We start from the raw sequence: 20,512 nt of genomic DNA, 5'->3' as shown, positions 1-20,512 counted from the left end.
ACATAACTCCTCTTTAAATTGGTCCAAGAAAAAAAAGATAACAGTATACTTTTTTGCGGACCACTTTGCTCATCAGACATGTTTCAGTTCACCTTACTGGCATTACACCGTGTTGGTGGTGACAAATGCTTCTTTGCCAGGACGCACTCCTTCTCCTGTCCTGACCTTGACTCAGCACAATGTGTCCATAGTCTAAAAAAAACAGAGAAAACTTGAAACGGGCTATACCAGCTGCCATATTTACTCTTTTTCAATATACTCCACCGTCAGAAATAGTGAAACAATCTGAAACAAACAAAGAAGCAAACACACTCCTCACCCACCTCGCTGTTGCATAGCACGGACGGTTTGGGCCCTCCGGCTATCCATAGGCGCCTCGTCCTCACGGCTGCTCCCGCAGGCGCAGAAGGACCGCCATGCTTTACGATGGCGGCAACGCGTTCCCGGCCGGGGATGAGAGCGACGGCAGCGAGGACGAGTGGGATCTTGAATATGGCTCCAGTCGAAAGCATGAGGTAAATCAAATGAACGGCTGCATTTAAAAAAACATTTTTATCAAAACACAGTACTTGACGAATGCTGTAGCCAGCCAAATTGCTACGGTGAACCCTCGACCTGCGCAGTGTCCACCACGTGTTAACCAAACATGAAATATAAACGGCGTGATATTAATGTAGTGTTTTGGGAAACATGTTTAAAACTTTCAATTGGTGGGTACATGCCATGCTTTAAAAAAGTAATCTTTAACTATACGATAAAAATGCAAACTCCCCGACTCGCACGTATATTTAGAATTGTATTGAAACGTATGTAACTAATAACATATATATATATATATATATATATATATATATATATATATATATATATATATATATATAGTATTTTACTGTTTTGTTATCAAAAACTGTACCGTATTACACGGGATAGCTATCTTTGACTTCGTGTAACCTAGCTAAGCCATATGCCCTAATTATGCAACTGGGTAAAGCAGTCTTAAAACTAAAATAGTCTATGGCTCAAGTTATTGAATGCTGGGTAGTATGTATCTAACTGTTGCTGCAAATATATCGTTAGAAAACCTGATACTTTACACCTTTCTGTATTGCACTATATCTGAAACCATTAATATACATATGTATGACTTCTGAAAAGTGTTTATTCACAACACATGCAACTAACTGGGTTTAAACCTAAAGTGGAAGAAAGGGATATTATTTTCTGGGACCAAATGGTGTGAATAACACAAAGCTATTATAACATATTTTAAATAAATATTTTATTACTCATTGAAAATTGTGAACATTGGAAAATCTTCAATCCAGTAGAGGGCGACAGTCTAAACATAAATCTGTGCTGATATTAGCTTAGTGTACTGAAATGCGCCACTCCTTTTCATGAAGAAAATCCCTTTGTCTTTTATGCATGTAGTCCTTTTTTGAATGAATAGCTCATTCTGTTTATTAATTTGTTTGTGTGTGAATAAACTTGGATGAATGGCATACAATGTATTTTGAGAAGAAAATAGGCATGCTAATTTGAACAATCAAAGCTCTTGTAATGTTATTGGATTCTTTTTCACACTGAAGTTTGGATTTACAAAAAATGAACAAAATGGGCTTAATTTTGCAATCTCGTTAATGTTTCTACTGTATTTTGTTTCAGAGACTCCCTGTTTCTATACCTGCTGAAGATCAAATTTCATCCTATAAAAGGGCCATACAATCTGGTGATGTTCAGCTGGTTGAACAGTTGTTAGACTCAGGCAGGTTGTCTTTTATGCATTTGTTTTTTTTCTTTCCATAAACTGGCAGTCAGAAATTATGGGGACACCATAAATGTCTATAGTCCATTTCAGAGAAAATGTTCCAGATAAGTTTCAATGGTATTTTACCTCAATTACTCCAGCATCTTTTGGCATGCAAACCATGTACACCTCGTTGTCAATCGGGAAGATGCTGTCAGTCAGACGAGGGCCAGGTGGAATCTGCGACCAGCCGGCCGATGGGCATTGAGCGAATTGTTCTTTTAAATGTGCTGGGAAGAGGAAATGTTAGTTACTGTGGTTCCGAGGATCTTGTTTGCTCTATCCTTCATGCTGTGTTTGGTATAATGGAGTAAAGACCACAGTCAACAAACAGGAAAAATTAGTGGCTATGCAGAAAAAAGTGGGTGGAAAGCTGGTAAGTGAGAAACACATTATTTATGGAAGTAAACAGCTAATGATTTAACCAGCACTGAATCTGCTGTTTGGTCCTAGATCTAATCTTACTCTGTCAAAGTTATTGGTAATGAGACATCTTGAATCTGGTATGACAGTTGAAACAAGGAAAGGTTTTTAAGGCATTGCCAGGATGGTGTGTGGTGACTAACGTGAAACACAGAGGTGGTCAAATGAAGGGCTGGAGCTGTTTTTCCAGTGCACAAAGAGATGTGGGGAAAATAGGTGATACAACTGTGAAGGAACAATATAATTTAAACACGATTAGCCTACATTCAACAATTTGCTCTTGGTGATGGTTTGAATTGGAAGGCAAAACATATATCCATCTGAACTTAATTAACCAACCATTACAGATTTGTGACAGAATGGCTAGTCTTTGTAGATATTATGGGTAACAAAGGAGATGTTTTGATGGAAATAGTTTGCCATATAGTGTCAGAATTTTTCTTCTTTTTTAGTGATATTTTCAAAAAGATTTTCAGTAGTCCCCTTAATTTAGAATTTTGTGTATTTTTGTTTGCAATTGAACCTGAACAAATGTGGTATAAATAGTTTGAATTATGAATTCTAATGTAATCGTTAATACAGCAATCAGTTGTCCGGTATGCTGTTGCAATAGGACTACTGTAAAAAATAATTTAAAAAGTGCCACAGACAGATTGCATACCTAAATGATCTTCGTAATAACCCTTTTGTCTTTGGTTTTAAAATGCCCTTTATTTATTTAGAACTTAATCACAACTGTATCTGTTGGGATCATAGAACACCTTGTGAATCCAGCAGCAGAACTTAATCTTTTCCGTTGGTATCTTGTGACCTTTCAGGTATGGATGTGGACTCCAGACTGGGGTTTGAATGGACTCCCCTGATGTGTGCTGCCCACGTAGCCAATTATGAACTGGCACAGATTCTTTTAGACAGGGGAGCTAATGCCAACTTCAGTAAAGGTAAGGTTTATTTTTATTGGGTCTGTGCTCATGTCCAGTCTTTACACAAAACTCTTTGGGGGTGTAACGCTGCACCTTATTTAAATTTGTCATGTGGACAAGAAGGTAACCACAACCAGGAAAATAAATCAATGTGACATCAGTTTCACTCAAGTCTGCTGTCAAAAACCTAATACATGAAGTACATGTTTGTACCATTACTACAAAGGACAGTTTTTTGTGTTTGACATGTTAAAAATGGGAGCATAATTATGTTAATGCTTGGGTCATCTATTGTGCCCCTGAGCAATTCTGATACTTAATGTTAATTCATGTATTTTACTACAGTGTAAAAAGTTCACTGTTGGTGTACTGCTATTGTATAACAAATTAGACTATAAAACAGTCATCAGTTTGATATATAAAAGGACAGAGAAATACATCTGAATTGTTTTGCAGTGCACACGTCAATTTAAACAGTTCAACTGCAGGAATTAATTGCTGACTGTTTTGCAAGACCCATGTCTGTAAAGGAGTTAAATGGTGCATGTTCTCAGTTTTTTAATTTTTTATTATATATATATACAGTGAAGGAAAAAAGTATTTGATCCCCTGCTGATTTTGTACGTTTGCCCACTGACAAAGAAATGATCAGTCTATAATTTTAATGGTAGGTGTATTTTAACAGTGAGAGACAGAATAACAACAAAAAAATCCAGAAAAACGCGTTTCAAAAAAGTTATAAAATGATTTGCATGTTAATGAGGGAAATAAGTATTTGATCCCCTATCAATCAGCAAGATTTCTGGCTCCCAGTTGTCTTTTATACAGGTAACGAGCTGAGATTAGGAGCACGCTCTTAAAGGGAGTGCTCCTAATTTCAGCTCGTTACCTGTATAAAAGACACCTGTCCACAGAAGCAATCAATCAGTTAGATTCCAAACTCTCCACCATGGCCAAGACCAAAGAGCTGTCCAAGGATGTCAGGGACAAGATTGTAGACCTACACAAGGCTGGAATGGGCTACAAGACCATCGCCAAGCAGCTTGGTGAGAAGGTGACAACAGTTGGTGCGATTATTCGCAAATGGAAGAAACACAAAATAACTGTCAGTCTCCCTCGGTCTGGGGCTCCATGCAAGATCTCACCTCGTGGAGTTTCAATGATCATGAGAACGGTGTGGAATCAGCCCAGAACTACACGGGAGGATCTTGTTAATGATCTCAAGGCAGCTGGGACCATAGTCACCAAGAAAACAATTGGTAACACACTACGCTGTGAAGGACTGAAATCCTGCAGCGCCCGCAAGGTCCCACTGCTCAAGAAAGCACATGTACAGGCCTGTCTGAAGTTTGCCAATGAACATCTGAATGATTCAGAGGAGAACTGGGTGAAAGTGTTGTGGTCAGATGAGACCAAAATCGAGCTATTGGGCATCAACTCAACTCGCCGTGTTTGGAGGAGGAGGAATGACCCCAAGAACACCATCCCCACCGTCAAACATGGAGGTGGAAAGATTATGCTTTGGGGGTGTTTTTCTGCTAAGGGGACAGGACAACTGCACCGCATCAAAGGGACGATGGACGGGGCCATGTACCGTCAAATCTTGGGTGAGAACCTCCTTCCCTCAGCCAGGGCATTGAAAATGGGTCGTGGATGGGTATTCCAGCATGACAATGACCCAAAACACACAGCCAAGGCAACAAAGGAGTGGCTCAAGAAGAAGCACATTAAGGTCCTTGAGTGGCCTAGCCAGTCTCCAGACCTTAATCCCATAGAAAATCTGTGGAGGGAGCTGAAGGTTCGAGTTGCCAAACGTCAGCCTCGAAACCTTAATGACTTGGAGAGGATCTGCAAAGAGGAGTGGGACAAAATCCCTCCTGAGATGTGTGCAAACCTGGTGGCCAACTACAAGAAACGTCTGACCTCTGTGATTGCCAACACGGGTTTTGCCACCAAGTACTAAGTCGAAGGGGTCAAATACTTATTTCCCTCATTAACATGCAAATCAATTTATAACTTTTTTGAAATGCGTTTTTCTGGATTTTTGTGTTGTTATTCTGTCTCTCACTGTTAAAATATACCTACCATTAAAATTATAGACTGATCATTTCTTTGTCAGTGGGCAAACGTACAAAATCAGCAGGGGATCAAATACTTTTTTCCCTCACTGTATATATAGATAAGTATATATAGATAGATATAGATATATATATAGATATAGATATATATATATATATATATACCACATAAAAGATGGGAAAATTAAATCATAAACCTTGCAGGCGTGACATGGAAAAAAGCTGTAGATCGAAGCAAGAAACATCTTGGGGAGGCCTTCATCCAGCAGTGGGTGATGGTGATGATGATATATATAATATATATAAACATACACATGGGATACGATTAAAATGTGTACAATTGCTCTTCATCTGAGATTATTTAATGGGTATGACGCAAATGAAGAGATATTAAAAACATCCTCCCGATCCACGGCATGTTTTCGGTTTACAATCGAATTCCTGTTTCTTTTAAAAATTGAATGCATCTGTTAGTCCCAATGAACTGCGAAGACGTTAAGTTAGTTGGCTTACAGTGAGTGAAATAATGGAGACAATTACATGTCCTGCACAAATAGTTGCAAGAGGGCAACCGGAGCTTGAGGCTTCAAAAGGAAATAATTAAAACCAAAACTTTCAAATGCAACTTCCTAATTTCTGTTCCGTGAAAAAAAAAAAGAAAAAATGCCGTAGTGATTGATAAAGCAAGTACACAAAGTGGAGCGCTGTCGTCATTCTGCCAGCTACACACACAGCTCTGTTTATTTTCATATTCAGTCTGCAGACAGAACCTGCCAGACTGCTCAGTGTACAACCAGATTTCAAACTCCTTCACTTATTACTTCTAACTCAGGGTTTAAAAAAAAAAAAAAATATATATATATATATATATATATATATATATATATATATTAAGCACTATATGTTATAGGAACTTACAGCCATGAATCATCTACTACTTCTACAGTACCAGTGAGCCTATTGGGCCATTTCAATACACAAATATAAACCTGATTTACCTGTGTTTTGGGGTCTTCATTTGCAGCAGGTCCTTTATAAAAATGGATGGGGAAATAACATGTTAAAGTAAAGTATAGGAAAGCCACAAAATACCAGGATATAATTTTGGACATTCTAGCCAACCAGCCTATACAGACTATGGGAAAACAATGGCAAAGGTGTAACCATGTGGAAACTGACAGATTACTGTGTATGTTTTTTATTGTAGCACAGTTTCATGTTAAATGAGATGAGTATTGTTTTTAATAGAGAATAGACATATACACACTACCTAAGGAATGTTTTAAAAAATGTGTATACTTTGGATTACAGATAATATCACGTAACTCCATCTATGTTTTAACCACTTTTTCAGATCATTTCACAGTGTTGATGGCTGCGTGCACTGCGTCAGCCCCAGAAGACAAGATTGTTAAGTGTGTGGAATTGCTGCTGTGTAGGAATGCTAATGCCAATCTTCACAACAAGTAAGGCTGGATGTAGGGTGTGGTGTTTCCTGTCATATTTTACAATTTACACAATATAGCTCAGTCATGTATCCTCGGTGTGGTTTAAGTACAGTTGGAAAGCATTGTTTTTTCATTACATCTCTGAGTATACGAGGATAATGACCCCTCATTACCTTCTTGCATACTTTTTTGCAGATTCAATTACTGGTGGTAATGCCTTTTCATGCACTGCCCTGGTGACACAACAGGTTGTTTGGGGCAATGGCTATAAATAACCTGAACAGGCCAAATGAGGCAGCATGTCTTTAAAATAATAAAAAATGCTAGGCTCAATGCTTAGTTCATATATGCTCCATGGGTCTGTGTGGGAACTGCTCCTTTAGATGTGTAAGTAGTACAGAGGACTGAACGCAAGCTGTGTGTTAATTGTGATGAAAAATCAAGTTTTGGAGCTGTGTTTGTGAGAGAGGAAGGGGAAGGTATTCATATTTTTCTCCAAGGCACTAAAGTAAAAACTCTCTGACTGTCCTGTTATGGTATTTCCGTGTCCAGAGATTTTCTTTCCTTCAGACAGACACACAATAAACAACACGTGCTAAGCTGACAAAAAACAAACACGAGTACGGTACTCCTGTGCATTAACGCTGTCCAGATGGAACTGGCAATGGCGAGGTGAACGGAAATCAGCTTAAAAAATCAAGGTGTCTGGAATGATTTAGAATTTCATCATCTGTGGAAATTTCTCATGGTAAACCAGGGGTGAAGTTCCTCTTTTGTGACGTTGTTGTGCTTCTCATGTTGACTGAGCTGCTTGTTGCCCAGAGCTGGGGCCCATATTGTTTTAATGGCTGTGCAACTTCAGTAGGAAATTGATTGTTTCCTCTGTAGACAAAATATTTGGATAACAATAACTAAATAAAGAGGGGCAGCAATGACGATGGGGGGTCCCAAGTCATTAGATGTCTTTGTGTTACAGTGCGTTATTTATTTAGTAGTGGTATTTAGACTCATGTCGAGTTTTGGGTTGTTGTCAACAACAAATAGATATTATAACACACTGACAAAACATTATAGGGACACCTGCAAATCCTGTCGAGGAAAGGAAAACTACATACAACATAAGCTTGTGAAACTGTTTGTTAACCATTTCAGAAGAGAATACAAAGGTCCATAAGATTTACTCATATTTCGTCTGTTACTCATATACACTCACCTAAAGGATTATTAGGAACACCATACTAATACTGTGTTTGACCCCCTTTCGCCTTCAGAACTGCCTTAATTCTACGTGGCATTGATTCAACAAGGTGCTGAAAGCATTCTTTAGAAATGTTGGCCCATATTGATAGGATAGCATCTTGCAGTTGATGGAGATTTGTGGGATGCACATCCAGGGCACGAAGCTCCCGTTCCACCACATCCCAAAGATGCTCTATTGGGTTGAGATCTGGTGACTGTGGGGGCCAGTTTAGTACAGTGAACTCATGGTCATGTTCAAGAAACCAATTTGAAATGATTGGACCTTTGTGACATGGTGCATTATCCTGCTGGAAGTAGCCATCAGAGGATGGGTACATGGTGGTCATAAAGGGATGGACATGGTCAGAAACAATGCTCAGGTAGGCCGTGGCATTTAAACGATGCCCAATTGGCACTAAGGGGCCTAAAGTGTGCCAAGAAAACATCCCCCACACCATTACACCACCACCACCAGCCTGCACAGTGGTAACAAGGCATGATGGATCCATGTTCTCATTCTGTTTACACCAAATTCTGACTCTACCATCTGAATGTCTCAACAGAAATCGAGACTCATCAGACCAGGCAACATTTTTCCAGTCTTCAACTGTCCAATTTTGGTGAGCTTGTGCAAATTGTAGCCTCTTTTTCCTATTTGTAGTGGAGATGAGTGGTACCCGGTGGGGTCTTCTGCTGTTGTAGCCCATCCGCCTCAAGGTTGTACGTGTTGTGGCTTCACAAATGCTTTGCTGCATACCTCGGTTGTAACGAGTGGTTATTTCAGTCAAAGTTGCTCTTCTATCAGCTTGAATCAGTCGGCCCATTGTCCTCTGACCTCTAGCATCAACAAGGCATTTTCGCCCACAGGACTGCCGCATACTGGATGTTTTTCCCTTTTCACACCATTCTTTGTAAACCCTAGAAATGGTTGTGCGTGAAAATCCCAGTAACTGAGCAGATTGTGAAATACTCAGACCGGCCCGTCTGGCACCAACAACCATGCCACGCTCAAAATTGCTTAAATCACCTTTCTTTCCCATTCAGACATTCAGTTTGGAGTTCAGGAGATTGTCTTGACCAGGACCACACCCCTAAATGCATTGAAGCAACTGCCATGTGATTGGTTGTTTAGATAATTGCATTAATGAGAAATTGAACAGGTGTTCCTAATAATCCTTTAGGTGAGTGTAGGTCTATGATCTTTTGTACCATATGAGGAGAGAGAGTATTGGGAAATGAGTACAATGTAATTGCTCATAGTTACTCTTCACAAAGATGGGTTTTCTTTATGGGATATTGTAAGAGTCAATGTAAATTAATCAAGTATAGACTCTCCAGAGTATTAATAGAAATCTGTGAAATAGGTGACGCATTTGCATAGATGTAGTCCACCCCACCATTATTCATCATCATGTTAATGCCCTCAACGAACGTGTGAGTGAAGGCCTGGGATTTAACTTTTCTACATGGTAATGACTGAAAATGCAGCCAGATTTTAAATCATCTTAAATTGGAACTGGAAACAGGTTTTGGAATTGACAATGCCCTGCACATCTCCTGACATTGACATGGTGTTGAATAATCCTGACTGGGGAGTGCAACAAACATGAATATGCTCTGGGTGTTTTTGTGTTTTTTTTGGTGGGCTGACTGAATTGACACAAATGCATGGGGATAAACTGCGTAAGTTGTGTGACAGGATGCCTAGGACAGGCAGCAGAGATTGTGATCAAGAGGGGGAATGTTTGCAGTGAAGCACCAACCTGGTTCTATGTTTGATTTCATGCTAATAAGTAGTTTAATCAGATCCCTTTCTTTATTTGTGCATCGCCAGGAGTCCTCTGAGGCCCCGTCATTTTGGCTGCCAGCCCATGTGTCTTTACATGTAACATTTTTAAGATGTATTCGCTTAATTTTGTTTAGCTGTTTTATATGTGGGAAACATGATGGGAATAAGAAAAGCAGATGCAAGATGTGCAGATTAAATAACCACTAGGAAAAATCATGGCATAAAATATGACTCGGTAAATGAACTGATTTTACAGACCCTCTCTATTTGTTTTACCGCAGAATCATTATATACACACTGACGTAACAGTTTCCCATTGACGCCTCAGTCATGATCCTTTTATTTATCCGTAGTAATATTGATTGCATTCTGACTTGGTTCCCTGATAAGAAGATAAGATCTGCTAGCTTGTGCATGTGAATGACCTTGTAACCTGCCTACCTCCGATCCATCTATCCTGTGATTGATGTCAGTGGTACCGTTTTACTGCAGGTCCTGATGTCCTGGGAAAAACTACTGAATGTAATAAAGTTTGAGGATTTCTCACCTTTGGGAATATAAACAATACGGTGTTCCAGAGATCTGTCAAAGAAAGACATTATTCAGTTGTGACTCAGCCTATATGACGGGTGTAAAGCAATTGCAACATACTTTTCCTGGGGAACCAAATTGATCAATTGCTCAGATATTGTGCCTTATTCCTGAAAGTTATTTATTTAGGTTGTGGATATGACATTCCGATGCTAATTTTTCAGGGTTGTTTATATAATCATAGTAGTACATGATTTGCATTTTGGCCCTAGTTGAGTTAAACTGATATCCTGAAGTATACACCTACTTTAATTTTACTGCATACACAACCCACATAAAGATAGCTATCTCGTTAATGTTTTGTGCAAACAATCTATACAACAATGCGTAAAGTATAATTCACACTGTATTTTAGAATTAAGTGTTCAGTGATTTAACCTGTGATTTTGGTATCGTTTTGGAGGGTTACTCCCTGTTTTGACTGCTGCCTGTATTTTCTATGACCCACTAAGAGGAAAGTTTCTGCTTTTGTCATTGTCAGTGCTCTACATGTACTTGCTCTGCATGTCTTGATGAGTGGTCTTTGGTCTTGCAGTAACACACTTGGAGACGCAGTTTTGCTACCACAGTAGGAGTGTTCAGCTTAGCCTGTTCAGCTTGCTATGCCTATCCACTCCTTCCTGTAGAACTGTATCTAGACTTATTCATCCATGCCCATTGGTTAATGAACCTACGGATATTTGATGGCGATGAAAACCGGCTGAAAAATGTCTAACTACTATAAATGTGTCAGCTTTAATCACTGGCTCTTAGAAGGGTATGGTCTGTGATGTACATACTGTTGCTGAACAACATGAAGACAGGCTGTTGTAACAAAAATAATAACACAAAGGTGTGAGGAGACAGTGTGAGATCATTTATGCTTTGGTATCACATGGAGGATGATCAGAGCAATGACTCGGTCTGTCAGTGTGAAACTATACCTAGTGAATTGCAACTACTATTTCTCATTGTACAATTACTGTGATACTATTTACACTTTCAAGCACAAAATAATGCAAGAATATAACAAACTTTATGACTTGAACAATGCCTTACATTAATACTTTATAATATATTGATACATTAATGTAACATGTTTGCTTTTAAAATGTGAAGTCTGGCTTCTTTAAAAGTTTAAATCAGGGCTTCGTCGCATTCTGTTTACAATTACATATTTTCTACATCTTACAATTGTGGCCGAAAAGTATTCTTTGCTTTGCTATTATGCAATGATGCCAGAGTGAAACAAATGCTTTGGCCATGGCTCTACCAAGTTCAAAGCTGTTATCTGCTCATATACTCTGCTGCTCTCTTGTGGTTAACATTGACTTAAGCCTTTTAGCAGTAGTTCACTATTCGCTGATTGTACAGTTTTGCCACGATTTACATTTTTTCTAAATTTCTTGAGGACATTTGTATGAACAGAATACATTTTTGGTAGATGTGACCAAATGTTTTCATTTTGTTGTACATAATTGTGCAGATGTTGTTGAGAATAAAAATGGTCTTCGCATCTGCATTATGTTGTGAAAGTCAATGAGAAATGACTTAGTGTTTTGCAAAAAAAAAAAAAAAAAAAAAAATCACATTAGGTTATGATGGAGATCAAATTGTCCCCAGTTTCATTATAAATGTCTTGACAATGGAGAAACTGTAATGCCTTTTTGTCATTTTAGGTCTCGTATGTCTCCACTAATGTTCGCTGCCAGAGATGGGTATGCTAAGGTTATAACATTACTTATTTCCCATGGAGCAGAAGTAAATGCCCAGGATGTTAATGGATATACTGTAAGCAATATATGTTTTTATTACATTTGTACTGGGACCCGAATTAAAACCTTTTGATAAGGCTCTATGGTAGTTCATCAGTAATGACAAAATCAATATCTGTTTATTTAAACATCGTACCATTTAAACCTGAGTAAAGAAATGTCTATGTTAAAATGTCTGTGAGACGCCTTGATTTTTGAGTGCCTGTTTTCTGTAAAATAACCTCGGTAAATTGTAGCCTGGTAGTAATTTTGGAAAGAAAGGGTAATTTTGCTTTTGATTTTCTTTTAAGGCCCTAATGTTTGCGGTTCAGTATGCAAGAGAGACAGCTGTGCTAAAGCTGCTTGAACTGGGTGCAAACCGGACGCTACGAACAAAGGATGGGAAGAGCGCAGCTGAGATCGCACAAGCGCACAAACGTTTTCAGGTACTTATGAAGTTACCATAAGCATATCACTATCCGGATTACTTGTATTATGTATACATTAAAACCTCCATCTAAAAATAAGTTAAATTGAATGTATTTTATAATGCCGTGTTCTTTTCATGATTAAGTTTCCACTTTGTATTTCATGTATGAGGAAGTCATATAAAATAACAGTAATAAATGCCACTACCACTGTTCATCTCTTGATTTTTGAGCTCAGATTGCTCGAATTCTTGCTGCATCACAAAATCACTTGGGAGATGAACTTGTATCTAAAGAGGAGACACTCTACAGGTTTTTCAAGAGAAATCCAGACCCAATCCCTACTTCTAATGAAAGGTACATTCCCATTGTTAACAATCTTAATAACTGTCGGGATGGAGCATTGTTTCCTCCTGATATTTCTCCTGTGTGCTGTTGCATGGTTTTCATTTCTTTTAAGATGAGACCATCTAGTGGCGATTCCCTGAAATAAGCATCCCATAATTTAAGATGGTGTAATATTGGCGTAATTGTTTTTAATGCCTAACTTACCTAATGTGTTTTGTGTTCGTTTTTGAGAGAATTTATTCGTTTATTGTTCCATTCAGTGCCTCTAAACTTGTCGACATTGAAGTTCTGCTGCATGGCCTTAACCTGGAACACCTCACAGATATCATGCTGGTGGGTACTTAAATGTTATAGTCTACTGTTGTGCCCACCCACCCTGAACTAGTTTGCTTTATAGGTCACCAGTGGTGTAACTTTCAGAAATGGGGGGATATTTATTGTAATTCTGACAGTGGGGGTGGGAGTGCAGCTGAGGTGTAGAGTGGGGGGGTTGGGACATGTTAAAGAGTAGGAGGGGAAATTTCTCCCATACACCTCTTAAATAATGTCTATGAATGATCGCGTCTATCATAAAGTGTAGGGGGGACACCTAAGAAGGGGAGACTAATTGAGGGACTAATTGATGGCCTCTCCCCCCATAAACCTGGGTTTATGTACATCACTATAAATCACCTAATGTTCCTAAAGACTGGTAAACACGTTGGGTACGATCAATGAAGCAAATCCGGTTTTCAGTAAAGGCAACTCTGGTGGTATTTTCCTCTTGTAATTCATCCAAGCACAGGGTGAGTGCAGGAGGTGAAGTTAACCCTGTTTGTGGCGTTAACGACCGAAACGTCTCGTGCTGAGCTTGACAGGCGGAATTGAGCTTAATGACACTGATCTCTCTGAACTTGAGGAGTGAGGGTTTGAGTTATAATGTGTCTTCTACAGAAATGTTCTATTGACATAACTAAGAAGATTCTTGTTTTGTTTTTACCCTAGGAGAATGACATAACTTGGGGCTACCTCTTGACAATGGAGAAAGAAGATTTGGAAAAGGTTAGATACTTAGTTGAATTGAGAACTTGAGTTTTCTGCTTGCTTGCTTGTTTGTTTGTTGGTTGTGTGTGTATGTGTGTGTGTGTATATATATATATATATATATATACACACACACACTATATAATACAAAAATTGTAATCTGTGAAACAATTATGATTTCATCTTCCGTGATAGAAATGTATTTTAAAGTATTGGGGTGTTAAAAACATTGCAGTATTAATTAATACAACACAAATCTTTCATTGATGTTTCTCCTAAAACACTTTTAAATGTATACAATAATACAAGAAATGCAAATAATTTGCACTTCTCTGAGCTTGTATTTCCTTTCAGAAACATAAATGTACCACAGTTTACTGAAATATTGAAATTTCAGTTTGTTGGTTAAGATATTATTAAGATAACACCAGCCCTTAATGCTACAAATTACAGCTCAGAAGGCCAAATAGAAAGTTTATACAAGTACAAGTAAGCAGGTGGCGTAGTGGTTGAAGGGTAAAGGGGGGTTGCCATTGTTAAGTGAATGTACAGCTTTTAAACAGTTTCGTTGGCCCTGCAGACCAGTGTAAAGTCAGATCATTCATCTTTTACGTTTGCAAGACACCTGGTTTGTCTATGTAAAGCAGGTCAGCAGCAGTTAGATTGGTTTCCTTTAATTAACTTCATAAATATGTGGAATATAATGATAGTATATAGTGCCATATCAGGAAACCTGCATGCCAATTAAGAAGAAATAAAAATGATGTTAAATATTTGACAAGTTGATCATTCCCACACAGATCATTTTACAAGAATGACAGTTAAGAGAAAAGACAACAGCAGGTCAAATACGTTCTCAGGCAGTTTTGTTCTATCTGAAAGGCTAAAGGGATTTCCTTTCCATCCCAAAAAGCCGGTTGACAAAGGCTGTGTTTTTCTGTTTTAGATCGGTGGAAAAACTTTCTGAATTATTATTTGGCTTGGTTAGAGACTTTTCGGTTTCTGATTTGTCAGTGTGCTTCGCTGCTAGGCAATGTGCCAACTTGTTTTAAATTGATTCAGTCTTTGGCAGCTTGGACCAGTTTTAGTGGATCAGAGTGGCCTGTTTCTCAGGCAATGAGGAAAGGGGGAGCAATACATTTTCCATCTTTTTTTGGCCTTTGGGATTGGTAATAATTAAATTAAAACCAAAATGCACAGAGACAAAATGGGGAGAACGTTTTGATTGAAAAGATCTAAAAGAGGATAGAAAAAAAAGTGTTGTGCTTTGTAACTTGAGCTCTAAGTAACAGGTATTGACATACCCTTGATAAAGTGTCTCTTGACAGATTGGCATTACAGATCTGGAAGACCAGAAGAAAATTATGTCTGCAATTCAGGAGATTCAGTTGGATAAGGCAGACCTCCGAAAGTTCACAGAGCTGGGAAATTTTGATTGCAGGTACCTTGGTTATGAATTATGAGTATTTGTTATTTCTCAGTTTTTATGTAATAGTATAACAATTTTTTACATGTGTTTCAAACATGTGAATTAATTACTCCAATTTTAGTTTCTTGTGCCACTTTGGTTTATATGTCAGATAGGTGTTCATAAAATGCATCATGGGACTCAAAAATACTAGTGTAGATTTATTTCTAATCAGCTTTAAATTAACTGTGGCGAACTCTATTCTAAGATGTGAGAAATCATGAAGAAAACCTTGGAGTCATTCTTTCTGTATTCCCTTGGGTCTGGTGACTCTTGGTAAGTTTTTCTTTCTGTTTTTCTTTTCTGTTGGCTGTTAAGATAAGACAGGCCTCATCTATTGTATAACTGCGGTTAACTCATTTCTTGGAATAAACATTTAAAAAGTAAGGCTTGATGCTGTTTTAGGACATTTTAGTAACTGTGCTCACTGAGGGATATATTTATGAAAATCTTTTTTTATTAATTTTTTCCCTATTTGAGCTGGTAAATGGTACAAATATAGACATTTCACAAACTCTTCCAGGTGTGTTTTAAGTATTTTGCGCAGAGCCCATTATTTTCCCCTCAGGTCTGAATGCTGTCTCATAGCAGGACATGACCTCAAAGCATTGACTGTCCCTGTGGTTGTTATCACTCTACATATTAAATGAAACAGGCATACACTAATGGCATGACTTGTATGATTAATGAAAGTGAGTACAGGTTGTGGATACACAAAGACGGCATAGGGATGTCTGCCCCCTACTCCGCCTTTCATTTCTCTGTGCACATCGAATCGAGAAAATAACCACATGGATCATTTACACCAGCCTGCTTTCTCTAACGCAGGGTTCCAAAAAATGAAAAGGGTTCAGAAAAATGTGTTGTCCAAAAAAGAAAAAAGACATTTCTTTCGTTCACGCTTTAGTAAAGATAAGAACTGTATGAACCATAATTTGAATCATAGTGCCATTCTGGAATGTGACCCTGTGATGTGGTCTTCAGACATGTTTACAGTGCTGCTCCTCTTTCCATCTATCGAGAAGTAAATAGGTTTGTCAGGATAAATTACTCATCTGGTCATATAAAAACTAACATGGGCAAAAGTGAACTTCGTCTTTCTATCATACATGAAATAGGAACTCAGCAATGCTTGACAGTGTTTACTGCAATAACTAACAAACTGTTAAAGTAAGAGATTCCTGCTGCTCAATGTCCAATATTAAGATAACATAATCAGTACCTCTGTAGCCAAGTGACACTTGATAGAACTGGCTGTGATGCTTCTGACGTAGAGGTTTTTAATTTTTTTTTTAATAATGCACAAGGTGTGTGATTGTGGGAATGGCAACAGTTACCTCGTTCATAGTCATTGCAACCAAAGAAATGAGAACAGATTGTCAATGATCGTCTATCCTGTTGCAGTTTAATTTATAGGCAAGAACGTGTCTACTGACGATTAAATAAACTGCCATAGGGTACAAGTTTTGTAACTTGCCTTTTGTGTGCAGCTCAAAGTTTTTTAATTTGGTCTGGGCCTAAGTTTAAAGGTGTTTTGTATCTGTTCTATCTGTGCAGATGCAATAGATAATGTAAGTTATTGGATTATACAATAGAAAGTTGTTATTATTAGTTTGGCATTATAGGCCCTTAAAGTCACTTCCTGGGTTCTCACAGTCGGAAAGATACTAATGCTGCTATTTTTTTCACATTTCTTGCTAGTTTTTGACACTTTTATTCTGAAGAACATACCCATGGTTGTCAGTTTCTGAGCTAAGGACTGAGCACTTGAAAGTCAGCTTGTCACAGCATGGTGTTCATAACTGACTCCTTTCCTTGGCAGTGTCTTATACACACTTGTTTACATGGTGATGGGAGAATGTCACAGTGCTGCAGCGCTGACCAAAAAAAGGCTGATCAGACTTCATAAAAAAAAGGTTTTTGGTTCTAAAATGTCTCCAGTGAACTAGTTTGTGTGCCTTTTGATTATTTTCCTGTTATCAGCATTAAATTATTTTATGTATTGTTTGTTTTCTTGACACATGACTTTTCTTTGATCTGTCTTTTTAAATGCCACTTTACCTGATGCAAAACCTTGATCAGTTAATGGACATCCTTTGTGTTGCGATATGCTCCGCTGTGGAGGAGACATGTTTTAACAGCCCGTGTGTTTCTGTTTTTCAGCAGCACAGAACTGTACAATTACCTCATCAGTCTGCGCCAGCAATGCTGCTACTTGACGGAGACGGTTCAGGATGTCATTAACAAATTGCCAAAACGTTCCTGTGAGGTAATGATGAAGCCTGAGGGCCAAGTCATGTAAAGTAACTGCACCTATCGTACAAATTGCCATCATGTTGTGGATCACTACCAATATACTGCAGTTTCAGTCATATTTAGATTCATGTTTTGTGCTTCTGATCTGATTTTTTTATATGGTTGTTATTTTGCATCATTTATAATAAGCCATATTGGGTCCATTCTGGTGTGGGTATCCACTATCCCTCTCTTTAATGAAAACGATTTGGAAAAGGGAGAAATATTCTTTGTATTCAATGATTTTCTGTTCTGTCCCGGCAGCTAGTGCTCGCATGGGATCCGCAGATGGAGTCGCAGTCTCTCTGTGAAGAGCTGGTGCTGCAGACAGGGGACTTGCATAAAGAGGTGACCTGCTTACGCAACCTGCTGGACAAGGTACACCCAATAGGCAGCCATCGATCGAGGGAACGGTGGTGCATGAAACCTTGGAGTCATGGGGGTCTGTGTGGTTAAACACATTTTGATCATGAACCGCAGACATCACAGACAAGACAATGAGGAGTTTTGGGGGGAGGGGAGAGGTCAATGAAGTATGTTAACAGCACATATTTCAAATGGAACGTAACAACACAGTGACACAATGTCAGAGAACATCGCTCCGACTAATGGACTGCGAGGAGGGCTGCCAGTGTCGGGGTCTGCTGGTGACGGCCTCAGTGTCAGACAGGAATTTGTTTGCTGAATGGAGCCATTTGGAAATTTGACAGCGATGCTTGGCTCCTGGTCTGTATTTGTCATGTATTTAACCACTCTCACCCCCCCATAGTGCTTCAGCATAGACTATAAAATTTATATTGTAATCATCTAAAATGTAGGGTGGGTGTGGTGCCTCACCTCATCATTAATCTCTGACTTCCATACTTCAGTAAGTCTCTTTGGAGTTCGGACCTTAGAAATGAACCATTTTGCTGTGACTGAAAGTGAGCGGTCATTTCAAATTTTAAAGAGCAGATGAAGGAAAATTCTAGGTGTTCCCCGATTTAGAGGATAGTGTTTCTTCAGTTAATGATGCGTAGGTATGTTTCTAATGTCAAATTCGTCTCTTTCTGGGAAGGAACTGTAACTCCACTAATGCCGTACACCTGACGCCTGCCAGCTTTATTTGAACTTGCCTGTTCCTCAGTTTTTCCAATTGAAAAGCTGGTGACAGTGACATTAAGTGGTGGAGACAAATAAAATATATTCCTAGTTTAGTGCACGGTAGAATTTGGACCACCAAGACGCGGGGCTGCGGAGGTCTGCCTTACTGTACAAGGACACCAGCTTCATTCACCAGGACAATGTAATGTACAATATTATTTTGCACATGGAAATATACTCCAATAATTTTAATTCACTGGATACTGTGGAGTCGCATTGAGCAGTCATGCCAACTTTGACTATAAAATCACTGAATATGGGTGGAATATTGCAGCCCTGTGTTGATTTGCTTTAATGTGTGTGCTGTGGACCCTACTTTGTGTTGCTATTTAACACTGGATGCTACAGCTGTTTGGTTAAATGTTTCTTTTGGGAAAAATTTGAATAAGAGATACAGTCAACATGTTACAGCTAGTTTGAACTGAATTTCACCCTTTGGAAATTTTTGCACTTAAGTCACTCCCTGTGTTAAGGTTTGTTTTTTGTCCTCATGCTTGACACTGCTCTTTTCTACCTTTGAGTTTAACTACAAAAGCGATCCATTTAACTTCTGTGAAAAGTACTCCAGTAATAGAAAGTGTAAACCTGCACCTTTCCAAACCACTGCTCACCTTCTGCTTTAGCCATGATGGTAACTCTGCTCACAGTGGATTGATCCAGCAGAAAACATTCAGCTATTTTATATTATCCTGGAGTTTTCTGGTTTCTTTGAATTCAGTTTTGCTTTGTGTTTTGGGGAGATCAGATCCAGTGATCAGACTGGAAATGCAGATTGGTCTGAGCTGATTACCCTTAAACGAATGATGGTCATACTATAAACCATGGGTAGTATCTATCACTTCAAAGCATGGTTTTCCCAAGGAACAAAATTATTAAAACAAAGTTATTCAAAACCCTGATTTATGGAACTAAGAAACTTTGTTTTTATCCATGTAGCAAGAAAATATATATTTATGATATTTATGAAGTGATCTGGATTAGGTTTTAGAGCCTGCTTTGTATCCAATTTCTTATTTTGCCCAATCATGCTGTTCCTGACCCTAATGTGCTATGGTGCTCCACTCTTACAGGAACTTGTGACTTTTTAACATTTAATAAACTGCTCACGACGGTCATCAGTAGTCTGACTTCTCACAGATTTGACTTTCTTATGATGGACACACAATGAACATACCTTGTTATTTTCTTCCTAGATGAATCATACAGAAGACCCCTGTCGGCTGCCTAGTGCTGCTGTTGGTAGGAAATTCTTGAAAGGCCTAGCAGTTGCACTGTGTGGAATCGGATTACTGTTTCTTTATGCAGGTGCCAAGAAAGCTTAATTATTATTATTATATTTTGTTTAATTATGTGGAAACCATTTTTTCTTTTTGCCTTAAGTTTGTTCATAAATCCTAGAAACTTTTTATTTTCATTTGCAGAACCAAAAAGATTTGTGCAGTCAAACAATGCAGAAGAGGGAAAGATTACTTTTTCCGCCTATTAGTATTACAATTGGAAACAGTTGTGGCTATTCTTGTTTATTAATGTTATTATTGCTGTTTTTAGGTTTCATTTTTTGATTGTTTCATATTCATTTCAGAAACAAGGATTTAACTGGTTAGTTAAACATGTACATGGCCAGTTTCACTGGTGAATTCTGTGTTCTGACATTTGTTAAACATTTGTTCTGTTCTGCAATTATGTTAAACCTGTAGTGATGACATAAATAAATGGCAAATGCAGCTCAACTCATCTGACAGTATATTGCAGTGATCTACTTTGTTTCTTAAATAA

The 20,512-nt window shown here is 38.4% G+C and overlaps 1 protein-coding gene across 1 annotated transcript; it reads left to right on the top strand.

The window, feature by feature from the left end:
* The first annotated feature begins 88 nt into the window (after nucleotides 1–88).
* On the top strand, nucleotides 89–20,477 carry asz1 (ankyrin repeat, SAM and basic leucine zipper domain containing 1). Its single transcript, XM_066705158.1, has 14 exons — nucleotides 89–515; nucleotides 1,666–1,765; nucleotides 3,049–3,171; nucleotides 6,586–6,697; nucleotides 11,957–12,068; nucleotides 12,343–12,477; nucleotides 12,698–12,816; nucleotides 13,068–13,140; nucleotides 13,792–13,848; nucleotides 15,159–15,271; nucleotides 17,462–17,567; nucleotides 17,858–17,971; nucleotides 19,930–20,041; nucleotides 20,158–20,477. Exons 1-14 carry the CDS (start codon nucleotides 417–419, stop codon nucleotides 20,220–20,222), a joined length of 1,440 nt encoding a protein of 479 aa, XP_066561255.1. The 5' UTR covers nucleotides 89–416; the 3' UTR covers nucleotides 20,223–20,477.
* The last annotated feature ends 35 nt before the right edge of the window (nucleotides 20,478–20,512 follow it).

This window comes from Amia ocellicauda, chromosome 5 (assembly GCF_036373705.1).
Source record: "Amia ocellicauda isolate fAmiCal2 chromosome 5, fAmiCal2.hap1, whole genome shotgun sequence".
Classification (NCBI taxonomy): Eukaryota; Metazoa; Chordata; class Actinopteri; order Amiiformes; family Amiidae; genus Amia; species Amia ocellicauda.
This window is presented reverse-complemented; position numbering and strand designations above follow the sequence as displayed.

Bases quoted from the DNA above. Each gene is read 5' to 3' on its own strand.
- asz1 (XM_066705158.1), top strand. From the start codon at position 417: ATGCTTTACGATGGCGGCAACGCGTTCCCGGCCGGGGATGAGAGCGAC. The intron at 13,849-15,158 runs GTTAGATACTTA...GTCTCTTGACAG, and splicing joins AGAAAGAAGATTTGGAAAAG to ATTGGCATTACAGATCTGGA. The intron at 15,272-17,461 runs GTACCTTGGTTA...TCTGTTTTTCAG, and splicing joins CTGGGAAATTTTGATTGCAG to CAGCACAGAACTGTACAATT.